The sequence below is a fragment of the Impatiens glandulifera genome, chromosome 6 (assembly GCF_907164915.1).
Source record: "Impatiens glandulifera chromosome 6, dImpGla2.1, whole genome shotgun sequence".
Taxonomy (NCBI): domain Eukaryota; kingdom Viridiplantae; phylum Streptophyta; class Magnoliopsida; order Ericales; family Balsaminaceae; genus Impatiens; species Impatiens glandulifera.
Genome location: NC_061867.1, coordinates 45,715,792 through 45,729,395, shown reverse-complemented (window position 1 = coordinate 45,729,395; position 13,604 = coordinate 45,715,792). Strand labels below are relative to the sequence as shown.

The window sequence follows — 13,604 nt, the reverse complement described above, 5'->3', positions numbered from 1 at the left end:
TGATCTAATTTTTCTTCAAGAAATTTGGCACATATTTTAATAGTTGGGATAAATTAAAATTTTGTATATATTTTATAATGTTACCAATACAACTTAGTCAGTAAAATTGACCAACATTATAATAAATTAAATAGATTTAAATTAAATTATAATTAAAATATTTAAAAATTATTTTGAGCGAGGATTTCAAATTGTTGCACTGATTCTACTGTGTGTCGATTACTTTCTATGTTTAAGCTTAAATTTGTTTGCTCGATTTGTTCTATTATTTTTCAGTCTCTTAATAGAAGTTTAAACACTTCAATACTTCGGTCTATTACAAATTTTGTTTAAATATTTTAATATTTTAATTAATAAATTAAATTATTAAAAAAAAAAAAGGCTTGATCTAATTCTTAAAATACATTTTGTAAAATTATTAAAATAAATTCTATGATTTAGGGTTTAGGATAGTTACTCCTTAAACCCTGCTACAAAGTCTGCAGCGTGGTTTCCACACTTCCTAAAGTTTGTTCATTTTACTCCCATGGATACCTAATTCCATTTCTCTCTATCTCTCTAGGTCAAATATGTCAGCTTCTCGATTGATTTCAATCTTCGGAGTTTCAATCATCCGTAACCATGTCTTCTCATCGCCACCACTCCCTCCAATCCAATTCCGCAGACCCTTATCTTATCCCATACTTACTTTCCGCGGTTATTCTTCAGCTTCTTCCACTTCAACTGATACCAATGATAATACTGAGGGAATTTCATCCTTGTCACATCCATGGCCCGAATGGGTTGCCTTTGTTGACCGCCTGAAGGCCAAAGGGTATTTGTCTGGGACGCCTAATCCTGTACAGGAGGAAATCGATGAAGATGTTGAAGCTGGAGGTATTTCGAACCGTGATGGGAATGTTTATGTCAATATGCATGTCTTGAAGCACGCTTGTATGAATTTTGCTAGAGATCGATTTGACATTTTCAAGTAAGCATTGTGTTCACATCTCCTCATCAGATACTGAAGTCCATATTCTTAATTTGTTTTCCACAAAATTCATATTCAGATGTATATACCCGATCACGGATATTAACTTCTGGATTAGTGCTGAGGATCCCAAAAAAAATTAATCTGTAGCTTCTGTTTTACATCCTTTTCTTTCCTTTCCCAAAGATATAGTTAAACCTAATGGATCCTCTCATCATACTGATCGGGTTGACATTTCTTTAATGTTAGAAAGTTTTATTAAGCATCTAATTGGGTTGTTCTGCTTTTTATATTGAAAATTAGTTAAATTGAGAATATTTACAAACATGTTATGGAAGATTTCTTGTTCTATGGTGCTTCATATGCTTAGTCCCTAAGTTCTTGATCAACATTTCCATTTACTAATCCAAATTAATTCAAGTTGCTCCTGAAGCTGCCTTAATATTCTGACTTTAACCAATGACTTTAGTCGTTCTCTTGGAGACATCATTAGCCCTTTCTAGTGTGAGTTTTCATCCTATCGTAAATCTACCCTAAAAAAATCCCATTTCCTTCTAATGGGATGGAACTTTAGTTCATACTAAGCCCCTGTTCGATAGGAGGTACAAGAGTATGTTGGTGTAAGTTGTATGCGTGTGCATAAGCTATAAAGGGCTAGTAGGAGTTTAAATTGGCTGAAAGTGTAAGAAGAGTTGTAAGTTGTATATAGTCTACTATTTTGTATTTGCTATGAAATATAATTATGATGAAATGGCTTTTTGTCTATTATAAGTATAAAGTAACTTATAGTTTATTGTAATTGTTTCTTTATTATAATTTATTTTATTATTAAATGTATTTATTGTTAAGAATGTATATGAATAATGATATGTTTTGTTATATTATTATTAGACTTAATTTTAAATAACTATAATATTATTAATAGGATATAGTAGTCATATTCTTTTTTTAAATGTGAAAGTTTGTATTAACTGAGTTGCTAATATACTGCTAGTTTGTACTTTTTTGGGAAAACGGTTCAGCACCATTTCATTAAGAAGCCCCAAAAGTGGGAGTGTCAAGAATCAAAACTAGACTATAATAACATAACTGGACTCAAGTATTAACATTGCTCATTGATAACTCTAAATGATTTTGATGTCCCAAATTACCTAAAACACCCAAGTGTATTTTGATGATGTGATTTTTGATAACTTTTGGATTGGAAAGTCATGGGTAAAAATTGAATTAGCCTTGTTTAGGATTTAGGAACTAATAAACTCTAAGCGTCAGATTGAAGCCTTGCCTTCCATTCGGGAATCAAGTTTTAAATCTTCTATTTTATTATATGATTGTATATTGTTAAAGTTTTGGTTTTATTTGGCAAATTTATTGTTTAGGTCGTTGCCCCGGGAAGATATTCAGACACTTCTAGAGGTTGGATGTCCTAATCTTTTAAGAAAAGCTGTTAATTCAGCTAAAAGGTTGAGAGCATATGTGCAACTTGATGAAGGAGATGTAAGTTAGATGCCGATCTTGCATAAAAATCTTTTCTGTTCTACCATGTTACTCTCTTGGTATGACCTAAACTCCAAACTGCAGGTATGTGGTGCTTGCAATTTGCGAGGATCGTGTGATAGAGCCTACACAGTTATAGAAGAGTCTGAAGGATCAGCCCGCACAGTGGATCTTGTACGTATTTTGTTGTTTTATGCATTGGACAAACTTGTCATTTCTGATGGGGAACAACAGCCCCCTGGAAGGGCTCTAGTTGAATCTTCTGCACGAAATTTGCTTGAGAACATGATTACTCTGAGTGAGACACCCATTGACCCAACAATTACAAAACCTTCTTTACAAGCTCCCCGTAAGAAGGAGAATATTGGACAGGACAAACTCTCTGCTGATGTTGAAATGAAGAGAGGAGATTGGATGTGTCCAAAGTAAGTATTTTTTTCCAAGTTTGTGAGCTTGGGTTATAATCAACTTCCTTAGCAGTCATGACACATTGTAAAGCCAATCTTGCAACTATGTCTTATATGCATAACTGGTATTGCTCTATGCTTCTATCACTCTTTGTTATTGGACACTTTAGAACGTCTCATGTTCTATGGTGTGGATAATTATAACCACTCTGAGCTTCTGCAAGATCTATCTGGTCCATATAGCTTTAGATAATTACCGAATTACATGTAAAAGATTGATCAGCAAATAGACTAAGTTCTAGGAGACAATTCTTTTTTCTTTTTGCGAAAAGGAAAAAAAGGAGACAATTTCAGGACATGTTCATTGTTTGCTATTTTGGAATAGGAGAAACTTAATTATTAAGTACAGGAATTGATTGTGGAATTTGTTCAGTCAAAGGTTAACTGATCTGTGTTAACTGTTGTCCTTGAATTTTTGTTATAGATGCAACTTTCTGAACTTTGCGAGGAATGTACGATGCCTTAAATGCCATGAAGATGGACCGAAGCAAGTTAGTGTTGTGGATGGGTTTGAAATGAAGAAAGGAGATTGGATGTGTTCTGAGTAAGTTATCTATTGACTGATCAGAAGTTTATTTTTTTCTTTTCAAAATTATTAAATAACAGCTTTCTCAATCATATGTGGATCAAAGAACATATCTTTAATTTTTTAATTTTCCAAGATTAGAAGTTACCACATCTTCAAATAAGTACCTCTATTGATCTGAACTTTATGCATCTAGCATCAATCATATGTGGATCAAAGCACATATCTTTAATTTTTTAATTTTCCAAGATTAGAAGTTACCACATCTTCAAATAAGTACCTCTATTGATCTGAACTTTATGCATCTAGCATCACCTGCAATATCCATGTCATTATTCCTCATAATGATCACATTTTGAGCTTATTTGGAAATGGGTATTTTGTCACACAGCGAATGACAGAATCACCATCACATTGGAAAATTTCCAGAACTAAAAGTTTTTTTTGTTTGGTATACTATTATTTTCTTGACCAGGTTGCTATTATCTGGACGAGGACCAAGATTATTATATAGATCATTGTGAATTTGACAAACAATAATAAATGTAGATATATCCGGATAATGATCTGGATGAGACTGGATCATAAAATGTGATAGCAAATAGGCCCTTTATGTGTTCCTTCTTCAAGATAGTGGAATTAAATTTAAAACATCCTAGGATTTGTTGAATAAGGAGATATTAAGAAATCTTGACAAACCTTTCATGCATTAACCTAATACGATCTTTGTGTATTGACTTTATAAGTTGTGCTGGGAAATTTAGCCTAATGAACACTTTAATGCAATAACCTAATAACATCTTCTCATATTGACTTTTCAAGTTGAGTTAGGAAATAGATTGGGATGTGCTACCGCAGGTAGCGCTTCTCTAGTCGAAACATTATGGGTCTCTTGTTAGAGCATGTTGATGGACAGAGGTTTTTGTTTGTTTTTACCTAGAGCTTGTTTGATGTGGGGGTTATTTGAAGGTTCTGAAATCAAAATCTTGTTTGTTGAAAAAAATGGGTTTTTTGGATTAGTCCTTTTGAATTAAAATTTATAAAAAGTAAAGTAAGTGTCTTTTGGTATTATAGTTGATGAATTAAGTGATTTGATAGTTGAAAGGATAGGTGATGCGATAATGTCTTTTATAACCAAGATCAAACAAGCTCCTAGCTAAGATTTGGAGAATTGCTTTGGGAGCTTTTATCTCCTTGCCTCATGAATAGATCCATTACATTTATCCATTTCCATTACACTTTATTTCATTATGGTGGCTGCGTGGATATTTTTATCACTTGGGACTCGTTTGATGAAGGGTCCAAATAACCCATTATCTCATTATCAATTACTTCTTTTATCACATCATTTAAATCAACTAAAATATCAAATTACCCATATAAAAGTTTAATATTAAATATAAAGAATATTTTAGTCATTTAACCCATATAATTCACTTTTTCATCTAACAATTTTTCTTTCCAAAAATTGGATTATTTGAAAAAAGAATGGCCTACATCAAACAAGATAACATTTTTTTCAAGAAAGAGAATCCACACTATTTAGTCATTTATTTGAGTTCTGTGATTTCCCATCTTAATTATTAACTAAATCTCTCTCCTTATTATTTCCCAGAAATAACTAAGAGGAGAAAATAGAAAAGAAGAACTGGGATTTGTAGATTTTTATAGCATGGGGAGTACCTTTTATTTACTAATGAATTCCTTCTTGTAGATGCGATTTCGTAAACTTCGCCAGAAATATAAAGTGCCTGAAATGCAGAGCACCGGGTCCTATAAAGGTTGACCACCCAAAAGATGTTGAAATGAAGAAGGGTGACTGGAATTGCCTAGAGTAAGCCAATTGCTTTTGCTCCCTTTTGCAACTTGTTAAAAATTTATTAGATCTCATCTCTATCTTCTTAGCATAGTTTTGAATGTGCGTGCTACAATCTTTCACAATGAATAACTGAAAGTGTGCGCTATATTCAACCACAATTCATAGTATTATTTTTTGCTACATCTGCTTTTACAAAGGCAAGATATGAGGATACGGTCTTTTTCAATCTCAGTTAGAACAATCATTTATCATTTTGTTCAATCAGGTCACGTGTTCAAGACTTCGTTTACACACTTTGTACTCGAATAAAACAAACTGTATGTTTCTGAAAAAAATGAGTTTAGAGCAATGATTTAGTCACAAAGTATATTATGCTTTTCAGTTTTGTTCCATCATTGCAGTGCCTAGGTGTTTTCATATCTTTTGAAACCTGTTGTTATGTATTTCAAAGATTTGAATAGAAGTTTCTCTAATGAATTTTCCTTTCTCTTTTAAAAAGAATACATTTAGCCTATTTGAGAACTTATATGGTCACAATCATGTTCCCATTGGAAAATTTCAAAGTAAAAATTGAAAGTTTTTTTTTGGTATCAGATTATTTTCTCCATCATGATCCAAATTATAGTTTTTCTTTTCATTTGGTTAAAGATTATTTTCTAGATCATGGTCTAAATTATATTTTGCATCACTATCCATGTTATTTTCTAAATCATTGTGATATTTTGTAAACACGACAAATGTAGAAATCTTCAGATCATGATTATCCAGGTGATGATAACAAATAGTCTCAATATTATGGTACTAAAAAGAATAAAGTGGAGCATGCTATTTTGCATTCATGAATTATCTGCATTTCACATATGAGCTGAGTCAATAACATTGTTGATAGCCAAAACATTTGATAGAGAGCTAATATTGGATGCCTAAATAATATTGAAAGATGCTAATTTACTTTTTTTTAATCTTCTAATCAATAATATGATATCGGGAATGGTGCAGGTGTGGGTTCATGAACTTTGCTAGCAACAGAAAATGTTTGCGATGTCGAGGGTCACGCCCGAAGAGACAACTCAATCCTGGAGAGTGGGAATGTCCATCGTGAGTCCTTTTTTTCTTCCTTCTAAGAAACAAGATTATTCTAGAATTATTCGTATGGAATAGCCTGCTTATGTGTTAAGAAAAAACTGGCGCCGTTTATGCACAACTGCAGAAACATGTACAATATCTCTAAAATACCCTTTATAATCTTATAATCTCCTCATTGAAACCCAAAAAACCCCACATTCCCTATCAAATTATCATCTTTTTATCTAACATTTATTTAGTTTAATGAGATCTTTAAGTATAATATATATTTATTTATTGTTGTTACAGATGTGATTTCTTGAATTACAAAAGGAACACTGTCTGCCTTAAATGCAATTGCGAACCCCCCAAAAGTGATCCTACTCACTATGAAGAGCAGTTGTGGGTTCGTCCTAATTAAAGGGTATATCTTTTCTAGTAGTACACTACCTACTTCTTTTGTTTTGCAAACATATAAATAATACCCGTAATCACGTGTCATTCAGATATGTACTGGAAGTTGTCGAAAGAAAATCCAAATTTTCTAGTTTTGGTTTTTCGGTATGGGATCAATTGCTTCTACCTGCGTGTTAGAAATTCAATTTTGTTAGAGATTATGGACCATTTCCAATTTGCAAATCTTGTGTATTGGAAATTATTCTTGTAATAGAGGTATGTGTAGTAATAGTTGTGTAAGGACTTGTCATCTGTAACTTTTCAGTTAACAATGGGCATATTTTGAAATTGGTTTTTTGAATAATGATTAGAATATTTATAAATATTATGTTTTTTTAGCAAACATAACAAATACTGATCTTTTAGAAAATAGAAAAGTGCAAAGGCATTTGATTAATAGATTTCACAACTATGGTAGTCTTGTTATAGTAAGTTGTAAGACATAAATTTACAAATTTCATAGGAGTTGGTAATCTACTTGAAAAAAACAATTAAACAACTTTAAAAAATGAATATCCACTACAAGTCTACCACCAATAAAGAAGACATTTAAATTTTTTCACAAAGTAAGATGTTTGATTTAAATATATTTATCTCACTTTTTGAATTAGAGTCTTTGAAAAAGAGTATTGTTTAAGCATGTTCTTTCTTTTGTCACAAACGAAGCATTATGTTGGGAAAGTCGATCACTACATAAGTTGCCATTGACCTTGTTTTAAAAATAATCGATTAAACATTTAACTGATTCTCTCATATATATATATATATATTATGTATATATTACCAATTATGATATTTTAAGTGACAATTTGATTCTCATTATGATATTTTAAACAACGAACTTCATTCCCATTAAGAAGACGAATTGGGCTAGCTTTCTAAATTTAATTTGAACATTTTAGTTGGACTAATATCTGGTTAAAAGTTAATTTTTTATATATTAAATCTAAAATTTAGTGAAAAAAAAAAAGGCTTTCTTCAAACAAAATTAAATGAATTATATGGTCCTAAATAATCTTTCTATAGTTTTATTAGGACTGCAAACGAGTCAAACCAGCTCGACTCGATTAAGTATTTTTTATAAATTTGAGCTCGACTTGACTATTACCTACAAACTCGGCTCGACTTGAAAAACTCGAACTAAAATTAAGGTTTCAAATATTTGTGAAAAAAATATATTTGTTTTAAATTTTAGGTTTTAATATTAAAATAAATAAATAAATATATTATTTATTATCATGCTCGAAAAAGTTCGACAAACTATCATGCAAGTATTATATGAATTCGAGTTTGACTCGAATATTAAACGAGTCGGCTCGATCTACACTCAAACTTGATCAAAGTCAAACTCAAGTTGAGTTTTAATCGAGCGTCTCGCGAGTAACTTGACTCATTTGCAACACTTGGTCCAATTCTTTTTTAACTGTAGGGTGACTAGATCATAGAACAATTACAATGTTAAAATATATTCTATTTCTTTGACAACCAATTTTTTTTTAACAATTTATGTGATTGAATTATTGAAACCATTTGGTGTAAAAAGAATTAGTAACTTTCTTTAATCCTTACTAAGCCATTTCACCCTATCAATTTATAATATTTCTAGCAAATTGTAGAACACTGTAGACTACCAAAAACAGGCATAAAGTAGTTTTTCAAAAATCACAATATTTTAGAAAATAATCAGAATCATGATTAAAAATTAATCTTAAACCAAACAAAAAGAACAACAAAACTTTGACAAATTTCTAATGAGATAGTAATGGTGCTTAAAATAGAACTTTCTCAAAATAAATTTATTATAATCATCCAAATCCAAAGTATCATCAAAGATATTGCTAAACTCTTCATATACCATATCCAAATTTTATTCCCTTCTACTTACTCTCACTTTCCCATAAACCACAGTTTCATTTATTCCAAAGAGAACTCAAACAACATACTATGCCTATACTTTTCACCAACCCTAAAAACAACAGAAGGAAAGTTCGATTGATTTATCGCATTGGGAAACCCTTGCGTTTCCAAACAAAGACCAGAGTGTTTCCCATAAGCAGCCCCACCTTTACCAACAACTCCATTCACATAATTACCTGTGTAAAACTGCACACCCGGTGCATCTGTCCATAAATTCAAGACCCTACAACTAGACCTGTCCTTCACTTTAGCAGCATGTTTCAAGCCACCTTTCTCTTCACCACAATCTAGAACATAATTGTGGTCATACCCTAAACCAACAACTTCGTGAATTGATTCACCAACTCTCTTTTCGACTGTGAAATCGAAGGGTGTTCCTTTGACGGGTGTGATTTCGCCGGTTGGGACTGTGTTTTCGTCCACTGGAGTGACGTGTTGTGCGGAGATTTGAATCGTGTGGTCTAGAATTGTTCCTGAGTTGTGACCAGCTAAGTTCCAGTATGTGTGTTGGGCTAGGTTTATCGGAGTTGGCTTGTTTTCGGGTGTTGCTTCCATGTCGAGTCTTAATGTTGTCTTCGAAGTTAGTTTGTAGGTTGCGGTTATGGAGACATCACCAGGGTAACCTGTGATTTTTGGGAAAGGTTATCATATGAAAAATCTACATTTGTTATACTATCAAGATCTATCAAAATAATCTGATTATGATCGAGATTGGAATGAAACCAAAAAATTAGACCATGATCTAGAAAAAATCTTGTACCAAACGGAAAACCACTTTCAATTTTAACTTTGACGATTTTTAAATGAGACAGTGATTGTGTTAGATACTAGTTTTGAAATAGGCTCAAAGAGGGTGGAAATCATACCTTCCTCCCCATCGTAACTGCGATACTTAAATGTAATGGAGGGATTCTCGCCCTGGTTATAGTCGACAACTTCCCAAACAACCTTATCAAAGCCCTTGAATCCACCTACACAAAAGAGAAGAATCTACATTAAGAACTATTTTGAAAGCAATAGATATCAAATAAATATTAAAGGATTTGACAAAGAAAAAACATGCCATTGAAAATAAACATCAACATTAGCTCAAGTGGTAAAGCGTCTTGAACTTAAAAGGTCGATGTCTCAAGTTTGATCCTCACTGAGAGCAGAGCATCCTGATTGAAGTGAGGGTCATAGCATTGGGATTCTATGTTAGCCTACTCCAAGAAAAAACTGAGGTCTAAAATATATATTAAGGAAATAAACCAATTCAACGTGGCTTAATGATTGAGGTGTTCAATGAGAACATTTACATTGCGTGTTTAGGATTGGTATATTGACACTATTTGTAAAATTATGAATTTTAAATATTAAAAAAAAAAAGATTTCAATGGACATTCACATGTGAAAGACTTGTATACAATGTTTGTATTAATAGAAGTCAAGGTAACAGCTTTATTAACACAAAACATTTCAAAAAGAAAACAGGCACAAAGGCAAATATCCAACACTTCTCAAGCATCCTCATATGCTCTTGTGTTGCAATTGTTTATGAGATCTAAACTGAAAGAAATGCAAGAGTGAAAAAGAAAAGTTTCTTTTATTTCTGGAAGAAATGAAAGAATTTCTTGGAAATTCTACCAGATCCATTCGTTCTTTTGTTCTCGTAGACAATGAAAAACAAAAGGGCAAATATGAAACCGACTGTGACATGCTTCTATATGCAAAGTAAATACTGAAATAAATATACAAAACAATCCGCGATCAACCAACTTTTCTACAAAAAATGAGGATGAGTGTACTAACTCTACTCTCAAAAACCCAATTTGATCCAAGTGTTGATTGGGAAAATTTGAGAGAATGACAGTTCAACATTTCTTGTTTTATTGTTTATGATACACAGCCTGTTGGGTATATTTCTTTTTCGCTTTTCATTGTTGTTTTTGTCGCAAACACTTTCATTTATTAAAATAAGGCTCGTCATGCCTTTCCACAAATCAAGATTATGAAGACGATGATATTATAAAAGGGTTTAGCAACAAGAGATAGAAAACAGCCAGAACAATGTTAATCCACATCCATGACCTATACAAATTCTCCAACCTATAATAACAATCACAGCAGCAAATCAACTGACAATTTCATGTAGACAAGTTCTAAATTCTAATGTGATGATTCATTAGTAAACTATTTTTTGAGCATGTAAGATGAGTAAAACAGAAACCATCATATGCAGATCAACCATGGAAATCTTCAGATTAAGGGTGTTACTCAATTTGGATATCAATAACGATATGAATTGAATCTTACAAATTCCTCAACATAAACAATAGCAAAACTTCAATTGAAATGGTAAAGACAGCATACCATGGAGACTATTTGGGGGTTTATTGATACCCAATGAGTATTCAGTTCCATCGATTGTAAATTTTCCATCTTTGATTCTATTAGCTACTCTACCCACAATACAACCAAAGAATGGTGCAGCACCTTGCTGGATCAAACAAAAAATAAGAGAAAGATATCTAGAAACATCAGATCTATCAAAACGCTGATTTAATCAAGTAGATCAGTTTGAATTTCATCATAATTTTAGAATAATCGGAATGAAAGCCGTCGAGAAACTGACCAAGTAGGGCTCGAGAGAATCGAATCCTAGGACAACGTCGGAAAGCTTTCCTGAAACAAATACAGATGAGATTATAGAAGCATCAACAGAGAAGAATTCTGGAAAAGATAAGTGCAGTGGGTACCATCTTTGTCGGGCACGCACAAGGAGATGATAGTGCAGCCATAGTTGCTAATCTTAACCTGCATAGTTCCATTGTTGAGTTCAAAAACCTCGGGCTTTTTCTGCTGAGTATCTGCCATGGCTGATAGAACACGAAACCAGAGGAGAAAGAAACGTATAAAGGATTGGACTGAGTGATGATGAACTCCTTTTTTTTTTATGTTTGGATCATCTTAAATGACAAGATTACATGCCATTTACCAGGGGAAATTGGACGAAATGACCCTGAAGAAGAGGCTATTTGCCTCCGTGGTCACCAGATAATTAAAATTGATCTGATGACCACTTTATTTTTTTTGGACAAAAATACCCTTTTCACTTCGCGTTTCGCGAAGGGAATTTTTTTATATAAATACTTAAAAAATTTTATTTCGGCATTTTCTTTCTCTCACTTCTCTCTCTTCTCTCTTCCCTCTCTTTCCTCTCTTCTCTTGACGGCGGCACGGCGTCGGCACGGCGAAACCCTAAACCAAAACCTAAACGAACACATTATACAGATCGACGACGAAAACTCGTTCTAATATCAGGTGATTGGATCGATTTATGTTATTATTTCCATTGTGTTCATCTTTAAACCCTAAATCATGAGATTTTTTTATTGTTTATCTTATTGTTCATCTTATTGTTCATCTTGGTTGTTCATCTTGTCGATGATATGTTTGTAGTTAATGATGCTCTGATTCGGTTTCGTTTCAGGATACATTAATTTAATTTTCACGACTTCACGTTTCGCGAAGGCCTTCACGTTTCGTGAAGGGCTTCACGTTTCGCGAAGGGCTTCACGTTTCGCGAAGGGCTTCACGTTTCGCGATGGCTTCACATTTTAGTTTTTGTATAATGTTATCTTCACTTCAGTACCAGTTTTAGTTCTTGGACTTTTTGACAAGGTATATCTTTGCCTCTGGCTGATTCTATTTATTCTGGATAATCGTGAACCGGAAAAGTAAATTGTTTGTGTTTTATAATAGGATGTGAGTGTATCTCTTTCAAAGCAGCACCCTCAATTGTACAAGGAATGAATAAGAAATACTTCTTCAAATGGAGAGTTGTAGTGGCCTTGGCTGTGTTTTAAGTTTACCAATCATTGGTGATCTATAAATTTGTAGCCATTTCTAGTTCTACAAGTGTTGACTCAACTGTCAGGATGTTTGGCCTTCCCTTATGATCACCAGATGGTTCAGGAAATGCATGCAAATGAAATAGATATTAGTAGCAGTATAGGGTTGGTGGAGGTTGATACTACCAGCTCAATCCAGAGGAATCGAGGAGATTTGCAATGGCATGGCTTCCTCGAGAGGGATCTAAACATACATGTTTTGCATTTGATTCACCCGGTTACGAATCCTTCTTTGCATCTCAAGCCGGTGAGCTTGCACCTCTCAAGGCATGGGATGTTGCTAGAAGAGTCAGCATGAGAGGAAGGAAACAACTTCTTTTGTATATTAGTTTCATTCTTTTAGGAGTACAGTCTTCAGGAAAAAGATGTATACTCTTACAGATATACAATCTTCAGGAAAAAGATGTATACTCTTACAGATATAGTATGTTCCAATAACTTACAAAATCATTATTGAAATTTTAGACAATTTTCTTATTGAATTGTGATTTCTGTTAAAGATGCATGTAACAAATATCAGTTTCAAATAAAGCGTTGTGGTGGGTTCCTATAGATTTTGATTTATATATATTATTTAGATGGTCGATGAAATGAATAGTCGTTTAAATGCGACAAATAAACCATTGTGAAAGAAAATAAAATAAACATATTAAAAAGTGTGAAGATCTTCCGAAATAGAAATGAGATCCTAATCGAATCTGTCGGATTTCAAGATTGAATTTCATATAATATCAAAATATAGCATTATCTACATTTTTCATATAATGTCAAATGACAGCCTAAAATTGTTGAAAAATAACGCCCATCACAAACTCGCAAATCTAAGTCTCAAAATATTTATTTTCCAACTAAGGCATGGATTGCCAGAAGACGAAGGCACCCACTGTCATTCCAAAGAAGGTAGATACTTTCACCATTTCTTCCTCTTGCAAGCCCTAATTGACCTTGTTTCTTCTGCTTCTGCCAAAGAGAGACCAACAAAACACATTACAAA

General features: G+C 32.9%; 2 protein-coding genes across 3 annotated transcripts; one reads left to right on the top strand and one right to left on the bottom strand.

Moving 5' to 3' along the window:
* The first annotated feature begins 472 nt into the window (after positions 1-472).
* On the top strand, positions 473-7,123 carry LOC124942412 (zinc finger protein VAR3, chloroplastic-like). Of its 2 annotated transcripts, XM_047482918.1 has the most exons (8): positions 473-970; positions 2,350-2,467; positions 2,552-2,892; positions 3,359-3,478; positions 5,175-5,294; positions 6,279-6,377; positions 6,654-6,768; positions 6,851-7,123. In XM_047482918.1, the coding sequence occupies exons 1-7, from the start codon at positions 570-572 to the stop codon at positions 6,763-6,765; spliced, it is 1,311 nt and encodes a 436-aa protein (XP_047338874.1). In that variant the 5' UTR covers positions 473-569; the 3' UTR covers positions 6,766-6,768; positions 6,851-7,123. The 2 variants fall into 2 exon arrangements, with proteins under 2 accessions (XP_047338874.1, XP_047338873.1); XM_047482917.1 differs by having other exon boundaries at positions 6,654-7,123.
* Positions 7,124-8,578: 1,455 nt separating this feature from the next.
* LOC124941401 (galactose mutarotase) lies at positions 8,579-11,628 on the bottom strand. The gene is made up of 5 exons (XM_047481715.1): positions 11,456-11,628; positions 11,332-11,381; positions 11,070-11,196; positions 9,584-9,688; positions 8,579-9,340 (listed from the first exon to the last, which is right to left on the bottom strand). The coding sequence occupies exons 1-5, from the start codon at positions 11,571-11,573 to the stop codon at positions 8,715-8,717; spliced, it is 1,026 nt and encodes a 341-aa protein (XP_047337671.1). The 5' UTR covers positions 11,574-11,628; the 3' UTR covers positions 8,579-8,714.
* Between the last annotated feature and the right edge of the window lie 1,976 nt (positions 11,629-13,604).